The sequence below is a fragment of the Talpa occidentalis genome, unplaced genomic scaffold, assembly GCF_014898055.3.
Source record: "Talpa occidentalis isolate TD23 unplaced genomic scaffold, MPIMG_talOcc4v2.1 talOcc4.8, whole genome shotgun sequence".
In the NCBI taxonomy this organism is placed as follows: domain Eukaryota; kingdom Metazoa; phylum Chordata; class Mammalia; order Eulipotyphla; family Talpidae; genus Talpa; species Talpa occidentalis.
Genome location: NW_023605194.1, coordinates 11,209,644 through 11,226,523, shown reverse-complemented (window position 1 = coordinate 11,226,523; position 16,880 = coordinate 11,209,644). Strand labels below are relative to the sequence as shown.

The 16,880-nt window shown below is 34.6% G+C and overlaps 1 protein-coding gene across 3 annotated transcripts in view; it reads left to right on the top strand.

Annotated features, from left to right (window-relative positions):
- The window catches only part of NHLRC2 (NHL repeat containing 2), a 35,752-nt gene that overhangs the window by 5,616 nt on the left and 13,256 nt on the right, over positions 1-16,880 (top strand). For all 3 annotated transcript variants that reach the window (XR_008549804.1, XR_008549803.1, XM_037498018.2), the window contains exons 3-8: positions 742-1,197; positions 3,438-3,559; positions 5,840-5,969; positions 15,034-15,133; positions 15,878-16,109; positions 16,664-16,786. Coding sequence is in view for 1 of the 3 variants with exons in the window: in XM_037498018.2 (XP_037353915.1) it covers positions 742-1,197; positions 3,438-3,559; positions 5,840-5,969; positions 15,034-15,133; positions 15,878-16,109; positions 16,664-16,786 (1,163 nt within the window). In the remaining 2 variants the exon portion in view is untranslated. The remainder of the gene's footprint in view (positions 1-741; positions 1,198-3,437; positions 3,560-5,839; positions 5,970-15,033; positions 15,134-15,877; positions 16,110-16,663; positions 16,787-16,880) is intronic.

Below are 16,880 nucleotides of genomic sequence, written 5' to 3'. Positions count from 1 at the left end.
TTAGGTTTGTGTAGTTTTCTTGTGATTGTATCAAAAGATTGTAATTTAAACAGTATGATTTTTGCTATGTTGTAGGCAGTATTGAGTTTTTCTTCTGAATCCAGACTCACACTCCTTACTTTTTTCCCTAAACTAACTTCTTGACATAGCTATATTGATTAGGTAAAAGAAATGTGTTGTCTTTAGTTTTTCATTTAAGCAATTCTATCTACAATAAGAGTGTTCTAAAAATTATAGAAATTTTAAATAAATCAAAAATTTTATTTAAATAAATCAAAAATCTGGAAACATTTGGCTTATATTCTTTCTGTTAATCTGTAGTATAGTTAGGTAAAAAAAAAATTTAAAGAGAATAGTATACCATTAAATACAACAAAAAAGCAGCCACAGTCACTGAATTTCAAAGGGGCTTATGCCAGGTTGAAAAAGTTACAAATTTCATCATCTTCATCTAAAAGTCTTTTCTATATTAAGATTATAATGAGTTTTAATCCTGAAATGCAACATTTTTGATCATGTGTGTTTTATGTAGTTATCAAGATTTTCATGAAGTCTAAAGTTGTTACTCTTTTTTTAATATATGTGTTTAAATGCAGTTAAGGATACTAATTTAGTTCTGTCTTTTTTCTGTTTTCATCTCTGGACTGTTTATATCTATTAATGACCCAACCCTTATATGTGGGTTGTGATATTTAAACTTTAACACTTCCTAATATTTGACTTACCATTTTTCCCATTTAGATGGTCTTCTGATTGTTGGTGTTCACTCCGCCAAGTTTCCAAATGAAAAAGTGCTGGAAAACATTAAGAGTGCTGTTCTTCGATATAACATCACCCACCCTGTGGTCAATGATGCAGATGCCAGCCTTTGGCAAGAACTTGAAGTTTCCTGCTGGCCAACTCTGGTCATACTTGGACCCCGTGGAAACATGTTGTTTTCTTTAATTGGAGAGGGACATAAAGAGAAATTATTTTTATATACTTCAATTGCTTTAAAGTATTACAAAGACAGGGGACAGATCAGAGATCATAAAATTGGAATAAAACTCTATAAAGATTCTTTGCCACCTTCACCATTGCTGTTTCCTGGCAAAGTAACGGTAGACCATGTTTCGAATCGGCTGGTAATAGCGGACACAGGGCACCATAGAATTTTGGTCGTCTGGAAGAGTGGACAGATTCAGTACAGCATTGGAGGTAATGTTTGTTTCTAATTATGATATATAAGTCTATAGAGTAAAAAAAAATAGTTCAAGGAAATGTTTTAAAATTGAAATTACAAATAAGAACTAATTGTGGAAGGGCAGTATACATTGCCTTTTAACTTTATCACAAAATTGTTTATTAATATTTGGTGTCTGGATTAATCTCTCTTCACTCCCTCAGTAAAAACAAACAAAAATACCCAAAAAGCTCCATCCAGATCAAAAGGAGATCTTTAGGTTATAATTCTTAAATATATGTGTATGTTCCCTCTTGTTCTTTAAAATATACTGCCACATATCTTATGGAAGTATTATATACACTGTATTTCAGACATTTTTAAGTGGAAGTATTGTATTTCACTTTCCATCAGAATATAACCATATAGTTTTAAAGACTAGGATAATGCCCTAGGAATTGAGATTTAGAATATATAAGATAATAATCTGGGTTTTGCACTTTATTTTACTTTTCTTCCATTGGAACTTAAATATGCTTCTGAATCCAGTCCTTTTGTGTGTAGAAAAATATAAGTATCATATGGACATAAGTCATTTTATCCATATTTCCCTGGTTTTACATCTAAAAAGCACTCTTAACAACATCTACATAATTAATAAAATCTGTTGAGTACATTGTCATTAATCCTGCTTATCCAGGCTGAACTGACATTGAACATTAGTCAGAGAAAACTAATTCACCTCTTTGCAATTCTTCTTTAGTTATGCTTACAGCATTAATACATAAAGTAGGGATAGCTGCATTCTTAAGGCGAATGAGCTAATCATATTCCCGAGCCCTTGATGCTATTCTTAGTATGCCAACATATTATCTTCTTAGCTCTCTAATGTTTTGCTTCCTCTTGTTTTTTTAGAACATGTGTGTTTAATGTTGTTTATTTTGTTTTGACTATTTGGTATTTTGGTTTATGACAGCAGTTATGAGAATTGTTACCAAAAAAAAAATCTGTTCTAGCATGTTGATTTTAAATGGTTAAAGGAATAGATGAATATTCTCAGTTGTTAAACAGAAACCAGCAGCAAGCTTCCTTTCCTAAACATTTCTAGGAATACTATCACCTTGTGATAAATTAATAATTCTTCTATAGTTTTTTAAAAAAGATTTCTATATTTAGATGCTCTCAGGAAATACTCATTTGATATGGTTTAACAAACTTGTGTGGGTGATAGTGTCACTGTACATCAGAGATGTGATGTGCTGATCTCATGATTGTGCAAGAGGGGGCTCTAGCGCACAATGTTTTCAAACCTGAACTGACCACAGGGAATGTTCACCAACATTCAACAGTATTATGACTACTAATAGCAAGCACATCTACTCCTGGCATTATTCTAAGCACTTTACCCATCTTAATTATTTTCATTTTCACAATGCTGCCAGCTAGGTATAATATTAGTTCATTTTACAGAAGAGAAACTGAGAAACAAAGAACTTGCACAAATCATCAGCCTGAAGATCTGGGATTTAAACCAAATCCGTTGGAATCTTGAGTTCATGTTCTGAAAACCACTACGTAAAGAATGTCTTACTAACATCTGGGACAGTGGAATTCTGTCCAACATAGTTCGGGCGTGCTAACTCAGAGGCTTTGAATGGCTTGCTCTGGTCACAGAAATAAGTTATATTTTGTCACTCTATTTCTCTTTTAAGGTAGCATACTACAGAACTTTGTGGCAAAGTGAAATAGTAAATATGAAGGACTCTTAATCATGGACTGTTAAGAAATGCTTGATCTAGGAATCCCTTTAAATTGTTTTAATACTTTATGGGCATGCGTATTTTTCAAAGAAAGAGTTTCTGATTTACATTGTATTTTAGTATGTTTTCCAAAACTGTTAAAAATCTTCTAGATACTAAAAGATTAAAATTGTTTTTAACCTTCTAGTTTAGGTAATAGTAATTAAAAGGAAAGTTTCTTCTTCAAACATGTGCTTCTGTACATAAGTATACTAGTAACCATTATATGGTATGTCTTGTCATTAGCAAAACCCACTTTTAAGAAAAACAGGTATCTTGAGAAACATTTTAGTTTTTAAGTGAAAGTATACTGTTACATTAATAACTCAGATTTAAGTGAAAGTTTTTAAGTGAAAGTATACTGTTACATTAATAACTCAGATTTAAATAAAATTCTATTTTACTTTATTTTGGGATTTACTTTGAACTTAACCTTGGAGGTGGAAAACTGGTCTTAAGGTTATCTTGTTTTTTAGGGCCCAATCCTGGAAGAAGAGATGGACTATTTTCAGAGTCAACTTTTAATTCACCACAGGGTGTAGCCATAATGAATAATATCATATATGTGGCAGATACTGAAAATCACCTTATAAGAAAGGTAATTTTTCATTTTAAAAATGTTTTGATAGTTTTAATCAGAAAAACTGATATTTGCTACATTAAATATTTGTAGCTACAGAGTATAAATACCTCAAAACATCCTTATTCAGATTTTTTTAAAGGTACTTGTTCTAGATTTATTTTTAGGTATCTTCTTGTCATGGGGGAGAAGCTCATTAAATCTTTTAAATCCTTTGTTTTAAAACATGTCTGATTTCCCAAAAGCACCTCACTTTGAGCTGTTTTCCTAATCGTTACTTACGAAATGATGTTTTGTCCTTAAAACTAGAAAAGAAATCATGATATTCCTACCTCCCTTTGTCTTATGCTTTGTTTGGATGTACCATTAATCGTATTAAAATTAGTTTTGCTTCATTATTAAAGTAGTATCTTTTTTTAAAGAAATGAATTAATACATAAAAGTGTCTTGATTATGTGTTCCAGCATTCCAGAAGTAACCAACCTTGTTAAAACTTTGCTTTTTATATGAACAGAAATTTTTTATTCATATACAAATTTATAAAAAGATTGTCTATAGAATGTTCTTTTAAGCAAATAAAATCATACTGTGCACACTTAATCTTTTGTCGTCTTATATTAACTTTTTTCATTCATCACATGAATGATGTAACTACAGAGTATTGCATTGTAGGAGTACCGAGTTGTTTTAATGTCCTTTATTGATGAATATTTTGGCTGTAATCCACTGGGCTTTAAGTTGTCATCTGTTTATAAGATAAGTAAGTTCAACTGACCCATCCTGCCTAAACATATTGTTTCAAAAACTTCCATAGTTTTCTTACTGTTTCTTTCTATATTGATATTTATGCCTATTCGGCTATATTACTAATATACATATAACAGGAAAAATATATACAGAACGTATATTAATATCTGCTGTAATGTAGATCTACATAAGAGAGTGAAATTTGTTCTATTTATAGCTAAAATCCTTCACCCTGAGAACCAGGCCTGGCTCTCCATGTTTACTATATATTTGTTGAGTTAATTTATGAGCAAATAATTTCTGTTTAAATGAAGCATTTCTAAAATGTATATTCCTCTTAATACCAAAAAAAAAAGAAAAAAGAAAAACATGAAAAAAAAGAATTTTGTGGATTTATAAACTAAAGCAGATTGATTTTTTGAAAGTCTTGAAGACTTTCTTCTTGGTAATTTTAATATGCTTAACATATTGTGAATTCATTAGTAGGGGGATATGTGTGCAGTATTCATGACTTAATTTGACCAAGGAGCTCTCTTTAGGGAGAACTTTTCATAAGACTAGTGATTTCATGGTTTGTTATTTGGGAAAAAGTAGCTTACTGTTACTAAGTCCTTAAAGTTAGTTACTAAGTCCATTATCATTTGGGGGGTCTGCATTTACATTCCTAATTCACCATAGTCTCAGAGACATCTAACAGAATATCCAAGTAGTAAGATACTTGGCCTCCTATGTGACAGGAAGTACTTGTCCTTTCTTAATTGTTCATTCTTTATTTTACTCTCTAACTTAATGGGTTTCAGAGTATTGATTGCATTTCAAGTAGCATCATCACAACAAATTCAGGTTACCAGAAGTTACTTTATATTACATGACTGACTTCAGTATTTGTGAAAAACAGAAAGCGAGGTGGAATTTGTCTTTCTCTCAAAAACGTAGACATGTATTGTGTTTTACTTTCATCTAGGACCTTATTTGCAGAGGGCTGATCATACTTCTACATTCACAGTTCACAAATGTTATTTTTCCATGCAACCCTATCTTTAGAATCATTTATAATAAATTTATAAATTCCTCTTCATCCCCATTCCCATTCCACTTGCCAGTCCCCTTACTTAAGCACACCTGCAGACATCCATTCTGATGTTTAATTCATATTGTATATAACCTTTTAAAAAAAAAAGTTGTGTATGTTTTTAACATTATTGTGATATATCTTACATTTCATCAAAAATGCATCCATATCAAATATATAATTCAACAATTGTTAGCAAATTTAACAACTTACGCAAAAATAATCATTGTTTTTAGAATAATTTCCTCCTCTCCCTCAAGGGAGGTGGGTGAGAGGAAAGTGGGGGAATAGGTGGAGAAATGAAAAGTACTGTGTATTAAGCATTTTAATAATAATTCACCCTATACCTAATGAGCTGTTAAAAAACACTTTTATTTAAAAATAAGTATTTGTGTTGCAAATACTTTCTACCTGTTCTATTGGGAATCTTCACATACCAAGAGAAAAAAAACAGTAACATTAAACATTAATTTCTACAGATAGACCTAAAAACAGAAATGGTGAGCACCGTAGCTGGCGTTGGAATTCAAGGTACAGATAAAGAAGGTGGCGCTAAAGGAGAAGAACAGCCCATTAGTTCTCCTTGGGATGTGGTTTTTGGAACATCAGGTGTGTAAAATTTTTTTTACAATGCAGTATTACAGCACCCAGACTGTCCGTACTTCCCTGTGACTTGTTATTTTCTAGCTGAGAGTTTGTGCTGCTTCTCCTCTTATTTCAGCACCCTCCCTTCCGTTAGGAACCACCAGTCTGTTCTTTACAACCATGAACTCAGGTCTGTTGTTTATTTGGGGTTTTTTGTTTTGTTTTTATATTCCACATATAAGTGAGATTATATGACACTTGTCTGACTTATTTCACTCAGCAGAAAGCCCTCAGGGTCCACCCATATTGTTACAGATGTCACAAATGATAAAATTTTCTTCTTTTTTTTTATGGTTGAATAATTTTCGTGTTTGTGTATGTACGTGTATGTGTGTACATACCACATTTTCTTCATCCATTTATGTCCATGGATACTTAGGTTTCTTCCCTGTCTTGGCCATTGTTAATACTGCACTGATCTTGGGGGTGCCTATATCTTTTCAAGTTAAAATTTCATCTTCTTTCTATAAATACGTAGAAGTGGAGTTGCTGGATCACATAGCATTCTGTTTTTAATTTTGTGAGGAATTTCCTTACTATTTTCTATAGTGGTGCACCAAGTGACATTCCCAGCAGTGATGCACAAGAGAGTTCCCTTCTGCACATCCTCACCAGCGCTTGTTATTTCTTGTCTTTTGTACGATATACTAGCAGGTGTGATGTGATAACGCATGTGGTTTGATTTGCATTTCCCTGATGATTAGTGATGTTGAGCACCTTTTTGTGTACCTGTTAGCCATCTGTGTGTCTTCTTTATAAATATGCATATTCTTTTGGTAAAAGACAGGAGTGCAAAAGAGTAATAAGCTCACTTACACACATTTTAAGTCTTTGTTCAGGTCATATCTACTTACTGTTATTAAAGCAACTCACATAACTAAACTCCCAAGTCATGGGGCAGGAATATGTACTTTGCCTGCACTGAGGCTGTGGCAAGGGTGTGGATGTCTGATACTACAAGAGGATCAAGACTAGTGTGCACTTCAGCCTGTCGCTTATATCAGAATTTATACTGCAAAGCAGGATGTACTTTACTGAATGCATTACCAATTTGGATTGATTTAATGACCACAAGCTACTTAAATATTTTTGTAGGCTAAAATTCTTTCAGTCATAGTTTATGGCATGGAATTTCTGATGGTTCCTCTCATACTGAGAATGTACCCAAATTGCTTTCCAAGGAAAATCTTGGCTCTATTGACAAATCCTCTGTCAATAGCTGAGACTTATTTGTGTTTTTATTGCGTTCAGTTTTTGAAAGGAAGTGTCTCCTACCTTAGCTCAACAGATCATTAAAACCATATGGCTCTACCTTAAACTTACAGCTTAAAATAGCATCATTTGGTATTTGGCAAGAAGAATAATCTTGAGTGCACTTAAGCTCAATACCTTTCAAAATACTGGTTTTAAAAAATGGTTTTAAGCACTGTGTAAAGGACTATAATCACTGTGACTACTCTAGTGCAAGAGCGTTTACCCTTAAATTCTATACTCAAGGTGTTCTTGGTAGGGCTTCCTGAGGTACCTACACTGTCCAGAAATTCTATCTAAATTTGGAAAATTGGTCAGATTCTCTCAGGATTTCACAGTGCTATGTTACTCTGAGGTCTAATCCCGAATTAATGTATGTTGTCAGAATACGGAGAAATTGGCTCTGAAAATACTGGTCTTCTTAAAATTGTTTTTACTAAACTATATTTTGGCATCATGTCATTCATTTAAAAAATTTCAACTCAAATATATTTTATTTTCACTTATATTCGTGTGTATATGTAGTTCATCTTATTTATTCCATCAAAACAATGCTGTTGCTTTTACTGTGAGGATTTGTTGGTAGTTTCAGGATTTATCGTAAAAATGACCTTTGATTATGTGCTGAAGAAATTTTTTCTACTCTTGTAATACAGATAATCATACTTTTCCCTCAATATTGGATTTGTTATTAAGCTGGATAAATTAAATATCATCTCCGATTTTCTTTACATTGTTGTGTTGATTGCTAGGAAACTTAGAGACAAATGTATCATTAGCAAGTTATACTAGATGACATGATATTTTTATTTTTAATTTTCTTTTTTTAAATTTATTTGTGTTACTAAGTTTTATTTCTTTGAAACCTATTTAATTCATTTATGATACGACAGAAGTGAATTAATACAGTAGAACCCTTTACTGAAGTGATTGGTATGATAATTGATCCATATAGAGAAAAAAACTGTTAATCTGGGAATCATAAAACTAAAAATGCCTTTTAATTTAAGAATTATGAATGTGTATTTTTAAGCCAATCTTTTGATCTAGGACTAAAATCTTTCTTCAAGTGGTCCAAGAGTCTTGTACCACTCAAAATATATTGTTATAGTTTCCTTAAAGTATGATGAGAATTTTAAAACACATGCAAAGAAATCCGAGGGCAAATTTTTTTTAACTCTGTTCTTTCCAGTTTTCTTTCCACACCTAATTCAGCAACTGTTTGACTTAGCTATTTGGCCTTATTGAATCTTTTCCAATTCAACTATGTTTTCATAGAAACAATTTCCTCTTTGCAGTCTTATTGCATTGGGAGGCAGGAATGCTCCACCGAACCACCAATGCATTGAATAAATTGGTTCACATATATTTAAAGCATAAATTTATACAACTGACTTAAACACATGTGGGAATAAACACAACTTGAAAGGGCTATGGCTGAGAAAAAGTGTTCTTTTAAATGAAGTTTTCTAATGAAGAATTTTATCATATATTTCTGAAATTCTATCTATACTTAGGAATTTGAGAGAGGATAAAATTATCAGGAGAAAAACATGAAAAATTGATTAGTTATTATGATATCTTTATACTTTAGGCTACTCTATAGAGAGCAAATAATGGACCACAGCAATAACTAGCAGCATGGACAAGTATCATAAGGTGCCTTCGAGTGGAAAAAAGCAAGTTACAAAAGAGACCTACTATATGAGTTTTCTTTTAAAGAAAGCTCTGTAGCAAACGACAAACTATACATTGAGAGATCAACCCAGACATTTTAAAATTAAAAAGAAGGAAATAAAAGCCACAATTTTTAGACTAGTGTTTCCTTCTGGGGAGAGGAGGTGGGTATGATCGTAGAGGGTGCATGAGATTTTCCAATAAATGTTCTTTCTTGATCTCAGCAATGTGCACATGGACCTTTAGTTATTTTCAAGTTTTACATATAACATGTATCCATGTATGCATATATAATTAAAAATTAAACCTTAAAATGAAACAGCATGGGTTGGGGGGGAAAAATGAAAAGTAACAAGGACAAGTACATAATTGAATATATACCCTACCGTGGAACCCTGTTAATAAACCATATCCTTCAAAAAGAGATTACAGAAAGGAACTTGAATATCACTGATTTTGTTAAAAAATAAACTTGTAACGCGTAAGTGTATATATGTATTATATTTAAATAGTGCCTGAAAATTTAACCAAATTATGCCATTACAGTGATAAAAGTATACAAAGTGATTTTTACAAAAATGACTTTCATCTTTGCTTATTTTTGATTATCACTGTAGATATGGTCAGAACTTAATAATGCACTGAAAATAATTACTAGCTATAATAAATTCAGTTTTTCAACAGAAACTTTACCATGTTTCTGAAATGCATATCGGGTCTGTATGAACTGTGCTCAAGCCAGGTAATAACCTCAGAGATTTTTTTGTCATAAAGGTCAAAACCCCTGCTAGTCTATAAGTACTTTAGACTTTACCTGATTTAGAATCATTTCTAAAAGAATGGATAATGCACCCAAATCACATTAACCTTCCATGGCTCTTTAATCAGCATTTTCCCTAGATAGAAATTTAACTGTTCGCATTCTTTTCTTTAATGGTTGAAATCCAGGTACATATGTGCTTAGGTAATACACTTCTCTGCTCCCAGTAATATGCTATAAAATACCAGAAAGATATTTACTCTCTAAATATAATCAAATGATATGTATTTTTGGAGGAATACATTTTATACAGTATGACTAGTGTTTTTGTTTTGTTAAAATAAAAAATGTATTTTTGCATCTAAAATTTGATTTTTTACACTATCTTACCATACTGAGTTGGTGTTAAGTTTTTTTAACATGTTAATAAGGTTTAATTTACACAAAATAACATTCATCTTTATTAGGTATAAGTTCTATGAATTTGAACCAACAACTGTAATCTTACAACCATTACTGTAATCAAGGTATAGAACATTTGATTCACCCAGTCAAATGATTCTTTCTCATAACGCTTTTCACTTCCTTTCTATCACCTTCAACACCCGCCAGACACTGGCAATAAGGATCTGTTTCTTGTTCCTCAGTACTGTTTGGTCTCTTGTATCTGATATTTTTAATTTAGTATAATACTTTTGAGATTCATCTATGGTGCATGGATGGTTGCATGTCTCAGTAGTTCTTTTTGTATGAGACCATAAAACTGTTTCCAAAGTGACTGTTACTTTCAAATCCCAGGTGTCTGTATGGAATCAGACAGATGCTGATTCCAGAATCAGGTTCTGCTTCTGCCTAGAGAATTTCCTTCAACATTTTGTTTATAGCCCAGGTCTGCTGACAAAGATGTCTGGATTGACTTTTTTTCCTTTTGATATTTTAAAGATGTCACTCCAGTGCATGTGAATGTGTTTCAGTTCTCTTCCTTGGTCCTTTCTATGTAAAGTGTGCTTTTTCTCTGGCTGCCTTCAGGGTTTTCTCTTTGGTTTTCAACAGTGTGATATGTCTAGGAGGTCTTTTGGTTTTGGTTTTTGTTTGTTTTTATGTGTGTTTTCTCTTTTTTTATTATCTACCAGACATCTTGGGTTAGAGCTTTAGAGCTAAAATAAATAGTATTTATGCCATTATCATGGGAGGTTGAGTCAACTCATCAGAAGCTGGGCTGGTTATGTATTCTATGTTGTGTTTTTTGTTGTTGCTGTTGTTGTGTTTTTTTGCTGTGGTTGTCTGTTCACCACAGCTCTAGCAGTGGGCTGCTGTTGCCTTATGGTGTTACTGTAGTGTGGGGTCTTAGATGCTGGAGAGTTTTTCTGTGTTAGTATTCCACCCACAACTCTGTCATCCCTGCAGAGCCAAGCCAGAGTGGGTCTCTCTCTACACTCCTGCAGCACCTCCCGCAACCCCCCTGTATAGACTGTTCCTATTTGTTACTCAGTATTAGACTTGGGGGAAGGGTGTTCTTTGTTGTTTGGTCAGCTTGTCTCAGGGAAATGGTGTGCCTGGGCCTCCATGAAAGGAGATCAGGGGCTCTTCCTTGTACCTGTCCTTTTTTTCTCTGGCAACTAACCCACTATGAGTGGTGTGAGGGGTTACCCACTTCTCCCACCCCAAACCCCTAGGAGAAATCTCTCTAGAGTTTACATTCACAAACTCGTCTCTGCCCTCCCCCAGAGATAGAGAAATTTTCTCTTTTCCCCTGCTTCAGCAGTCATTGCTCTTTCCGTGTACCCTGGGGGTGACGGACTTGCTTCTTTTCCCTGGCGTCACAAGGCCTTGCTTCATATGAGGTTTAGAGAATGTGTAGGAAAAAAAACTGTTTACTCGAAGGGAAAAGTTCACAGAGGCTCTTAAGAGGGTTCTAATCAGTGGGATCTACTTTGAACATAGTGTCTTAAAATAACAGAATTTTTAAAAGCTGGATTGCAGGTAATTTTCCTTTATATTTCACTTACTGATTTTATTCCTCTTTCCTGAAACTCTTTCACTAATATTTATTGATAATTATGAGGGATTTTGTCTCTTAAAATACTCTTAAGTGCCTCCCTGGTGGCACAAGGGGTTAAGACACAACCTACGAAGCTATCCGCAGCCATTGCAGCACCAGTTCGATCCCCAGCTGGCCAGGGAGCAACCCATATGGCGAAGCAGACCTCTCCTGTCCTGCCCACTGCTCCCCTCAGCAGTGTATTTCAGTCAGTCTGCCTGTTCTGTTCCCCACTCTGTCTCTGGTGAATCCTCTCACCCCCCACTCCTCTGGTCTGTACCCCAGCTCTTGTATACATAAATAAATAAATCTTTTTAAAAAATACTCTTAAAAGCTTTTTAGCTTTAGCATTTTCTTTTTTTGTTGTTTGTTTTTAATTTGTGACTTTGGAAAATCAGTGATACTAAGTGCACTCTTAATTTAAAATTGAAATGTTTTGATTGCATTCTTGTTAAAACAAAACTAATACCCATACTCAGTGATAGAACTGTGTGCTTTAGAGCTCAAAATCCAGGATGAACAGTATAAATTATTAAATGACTCTATTGTTAGTTTGAGAGACATTATAAATGCTGGATGACCTTTAAGAAAAAAACTCTTATTTGCAAGAACAAAGTCTTCAGCCCTCAGTGAAATTATCGGGCAGGGTGAACACTTCCTGAGAGGGTATAGCATGATAGTTAGGAGCATCAGCTCTGGAGCCAGACCATGTGGGTCCTAGTTTCACGTCTTAGTAACGGTGTGACTTTGGACAGTTCTGGGGCTTCTTCTGTCTGAGTTCCCTTATCTAAATTGAAGACATTAATAGTACCTCCCTTAAAGGTTTATCTGAAGAATTATGAGAAACAGCATAAGTAAAACACCTAGAGTGCTTGTATGTGTTTGCTGTTGCGTAGACATTCATCCTAAAAGTTGCAAAAAGGTGTTGGTAAGCTGAACCAAACCAAAAATGGAAGGGCAAAGATTCTAGAGGCCACAGGGAGAGAAGGGCAGGAGAGAGCCTAGTTACACAACCTGGAGTAGAAAGGCATACTTCCATTGGATCAGATCATGTGAGATGCCCGTGAGTGCTTGATGCCAGAGCTAAGTGATGGGGCAGAGACAGAGGAGAAGAGAATAGACCAGAAGAGCACAGGCTCATTTCCATAATCCATTCTTACCAGAACACTGATTATCTTAAGATCTCACTGAGGAAGTCACATTCCAGGCTTAGCTGTATGAATTTTCAGCAAGTTATTTAACCTCTTTGAACTTGTTTCTTTCTAAAATTTATAAATGATAATAAGGCTTCTTAAGGTTGTTAAGTTAAAAGAAATGATCATTGCAGAGTGCTTATTCACTAAGTGCCTTAAATATAGAAAGTGTTCTGGATGGCTGTTTTCACTACCACCACCCCGTCCTCACCATTTGGTATGTAGAACCCAAACACCTGAGTCATGACCTGATCACCCTCTTCTTCCACACTCTTTCACTTTCCTCAGACTTCTTAAGACCAAATAGATGTTCACACTTTATTACTAAAAAACTTTTGCCTTCATCTACTAGAATGAGACTGGTCTACTTAGCGAACTAGAAAATGGAGACCTGATTTGATCTTTCACTCAGACACGTACCAACACAGCTCTCCTTTGGCAAAGTAGAGGCTTTAAAATGTTGTTTTCTAATAATTACAGTTTTGTTTCTAATCTTTATGTTTCTTGCTTCTCCTTCTTGTTGCATAAATTAGGACATTCATATGATCCTAAATAAAAGTGTTGCTAGCCTATGTCCTTGTCTCATTTCTGTTCTCAGGGAGAATGTCTTGGTCAGCTCCGGCTGCCATAACAAAATACCACAGATGGGTGGCTTAAACAACAGAAATTTATTTTCTCACAGTTCTGGAGGCTAGAAGTCCAAGGTCAAGGTGCCAGCGTGGTTGGTTTCTGGTGAGAGTTCCCTTCTGGCTTACAGTCACCCTCACATAGTGTCCTCATATGATGGGGGCAAAATAAAATAATTATGGAAAGCTTTTGATCTAGTTTAATGGTTAAGCAGAGACTGAGTCCCTAAAACATAAGGATGTCATTGTCACTTTTAATATAATTTATGTTTATAGAAATATTTGAAAAATTAGTGATTTAGATTTCATAGGCTAGCTGTTAAGAATACAGAGAGAGGCAATGTGTTGAGCTAGGAATTTCTGTTTGACTGCCTAGGTTCAGACTCCAGTTCCTTCATTTACTAGCTCTGTGATGCTGGCAACTTACCTAACCTCTCTAAGCCTCAGTTCCTCCTCTGTAAAATGTTCCTCATCAAGAGTTCCTCATCAAGGGACTCTTGAGAAAATTTAAGTGATAATCTCTATAAAGTGCTTGACACATAACCACAACTGATTGAAAACCCTATCATTTTTGTTGTTAGATTGAAAAACAAATGAAAGCAGTACAAATTAGGGAAGAAAAGATATGCCTAGATACAGACTACTTGAAGTTAAAGAGAATACAAACAAAAATTTTATTTTATTTGGTCAGCATATGTCTGACCAAAATATTTTAGATAAAATGTCTCTATTATATGTGAAGGTAGTATCAGAATATAGTTTAAATAAAAATAATTAAATATTTTACAGTAGATTTAATTTGAAAGTAGACCTTTGTCACATCGTAGCAAGTTGCAACTTCAGTCTAAACAATAGATGATTTATCATTAATTCAAGTAAATAGTTATTTGTAACAAATTGTACTCTTAGCTTTTTTTGCATGTCAACTATATCTTTGGAAAAAGTATCACAACCAATTAAATAGTGGATTTTTAAATAGATATTTGATGTGTGTCTAAGTCTAGAAGTGAATGCTGTGGCAGAAGTACACCTTTCTTAAACTATTAGAGCTACAGTTTTTTCATGAGAAATTGTTCAGAGAACCTGTTACAGAAGCATATCACTGAGGTGGTTGGTGCCAGTGCTTGAATGGCAGGTTCCTTTGGAGATGAGGTGTAACCCATTTCTTCTATCACATAAAGTGAGAAACTCCATGTTGAAAGATACTGTACCCAGAGAGGCAGAAGGACATATAGCTATTAAGAATATTTTTTATCTCTGTGAAATCATTACAGGTAAATTTTTAAGTTGAAAAAAGAATAAAAATTTCATAAGGAAAATGAAAAATTTTCTAAAACAACTTTAAATATTGTGAATCATTTTATTTTCTTCTACCAAATAATTTATAAATATGCTACTGTCTTCCTTAATTTAAATTTCTGAAAGTGTTTGCAGTGTTCTCTATCACTGAGAAAATAATTGCTATTTATTTTTTATAAAGGTACAGAGGTTCAAAGAGAGGATATTCTCTGGATAGCCATGGCAGGGACACATCAGATCTGGGCCCTCCTGCTGGATAGCTGTAGACTACCAAAGAAGAAGTAAGTGGCGGTATCTCTGGGTAAACTGCACTATTTTGGAAAGTGCAGTTTCTAAGTCGTCATCCTGGCAATGTCCACTGACTACTCAGGTGTGCTTGACTGTTCTACCGTAACAAACGACCCAGGTTCTCAGCGGCTTAAAATAAGGTTTGTTTCTTGCTCACTCATGTAGTTTCACTGGGGAGCACTGCTCTGGCACCCAGGCTGATGAAGCAGCCACCATCTGGAGCTTTGCCAGTCATCCTGGCAGAGAGAGAAGGGTGGTGAGATGCTCACAGACTCTTAAAGCTTCTACTGAGAAGTGACTCACATCACTTCTGCTTAGATTTCATCAGCCACAGTGTCTCACGGCCACACCTGTCCTTAAGGAACCTGGGGGTAGCAGTCCCACTGAGTGCCCAGAAAGAAAACTGGAAATGTTGGGTGGGCACTTATCTTTTAACACATCATCCAAATATCTCCAACATTCAAATATTTAAGTACTGCATAGCAGTTTAATTAGTAGCTCAGGCTCTGTAGTCAGACCAGAGATAGAATCCTGGTTCTCCCACCTACTATCTGCATGAGCTTAGGAGAGTCACTTTAATTGAATCTTAGTTTCTTTATACACCTCATATGCTTGTTTTGAGAATGAATATTACAATGAAGAGTACAGCCTACATTTACACAGTGAATGTGCTTTGTTGCCACTGGTGGCAACATGAGAATGTAACAGATTCTTTACCTATGAACTTTTCTCTGTAGTGAGTTAAAGAAAGGAACCTGCCTTCGGTTTGCTGGAAGTGGAAATGAAGAGAATCGAAATAATGCATATCCTCACAAGGCAGGGTTTGCCCAACCTTCAGGTCTTTCTCTGGCCTCAGAAGATCCCTGGAACTGCCTGTTTGTAGCAGATAGTGAGAGCAGTACAGTGAGAACCGTCTCACTGAAAGATGGAGCAGTGAAGCACCTTGTAGGAGGAGAAAGAGACCCTATGGTAATGAAAATCCCTTTATCCTGTGTGTCCAGACACTTTTCCAACTTGCAGTTTTCTGAATTAGGAGTTAATAAAATTTAGGAGTGTTCTTAATTCATAAGTTAAAATGTGTCAAACCAAAGGAAATGTGAACATAAAGAAACACAAGTAACAGAACTATCTAAAGAAAATTAAACTGACTCTACTTGATTATAATAAATGTCAAGGCTTCAGGGGGGAAGGGAGGATGAAATACTACTGAGAGAAGAGAAAATGTACATTAGATATTTAATGGCAATGTGGTAGAAAGAGCACCACTGAGTCAGCTTGGCCTGTTCTGAGCAGGTGTTTGATTAGTGCTTATAAAGCTGATGCCATGAACTAATACATGTAAAATTCCATCTTTTTTTCCTATTCTGAATCAAGTGCCCAGCCCTATTCACATGAAATCACATCTTTCACCCCTGCACTTAAGTAGCATATACAGCCATCTTAATTTTCACTTTCTTCCCTAATAAAGTGCTATAAAATTTTTAATACATCCTATTTCTTTTTTTTTTAAACAAAAATAAAAGAATTTATTTGCTTTTGGTGATGTTGATGGAGCAGGAATCAGTGCAAAGCTGCAGCACCCACTGGGAGTAACTTGGGACAAGAAAAGGAATTTACTCTATGTGGCAGACTCTTACAATCACAAGGTGAGTCTTGACAGAATTACATAATACCCTGCTTTTCATCTGTGGTATTTCAAATGCTGACAAATGTGTGAGCCTCCTACAACTACCACTTTAA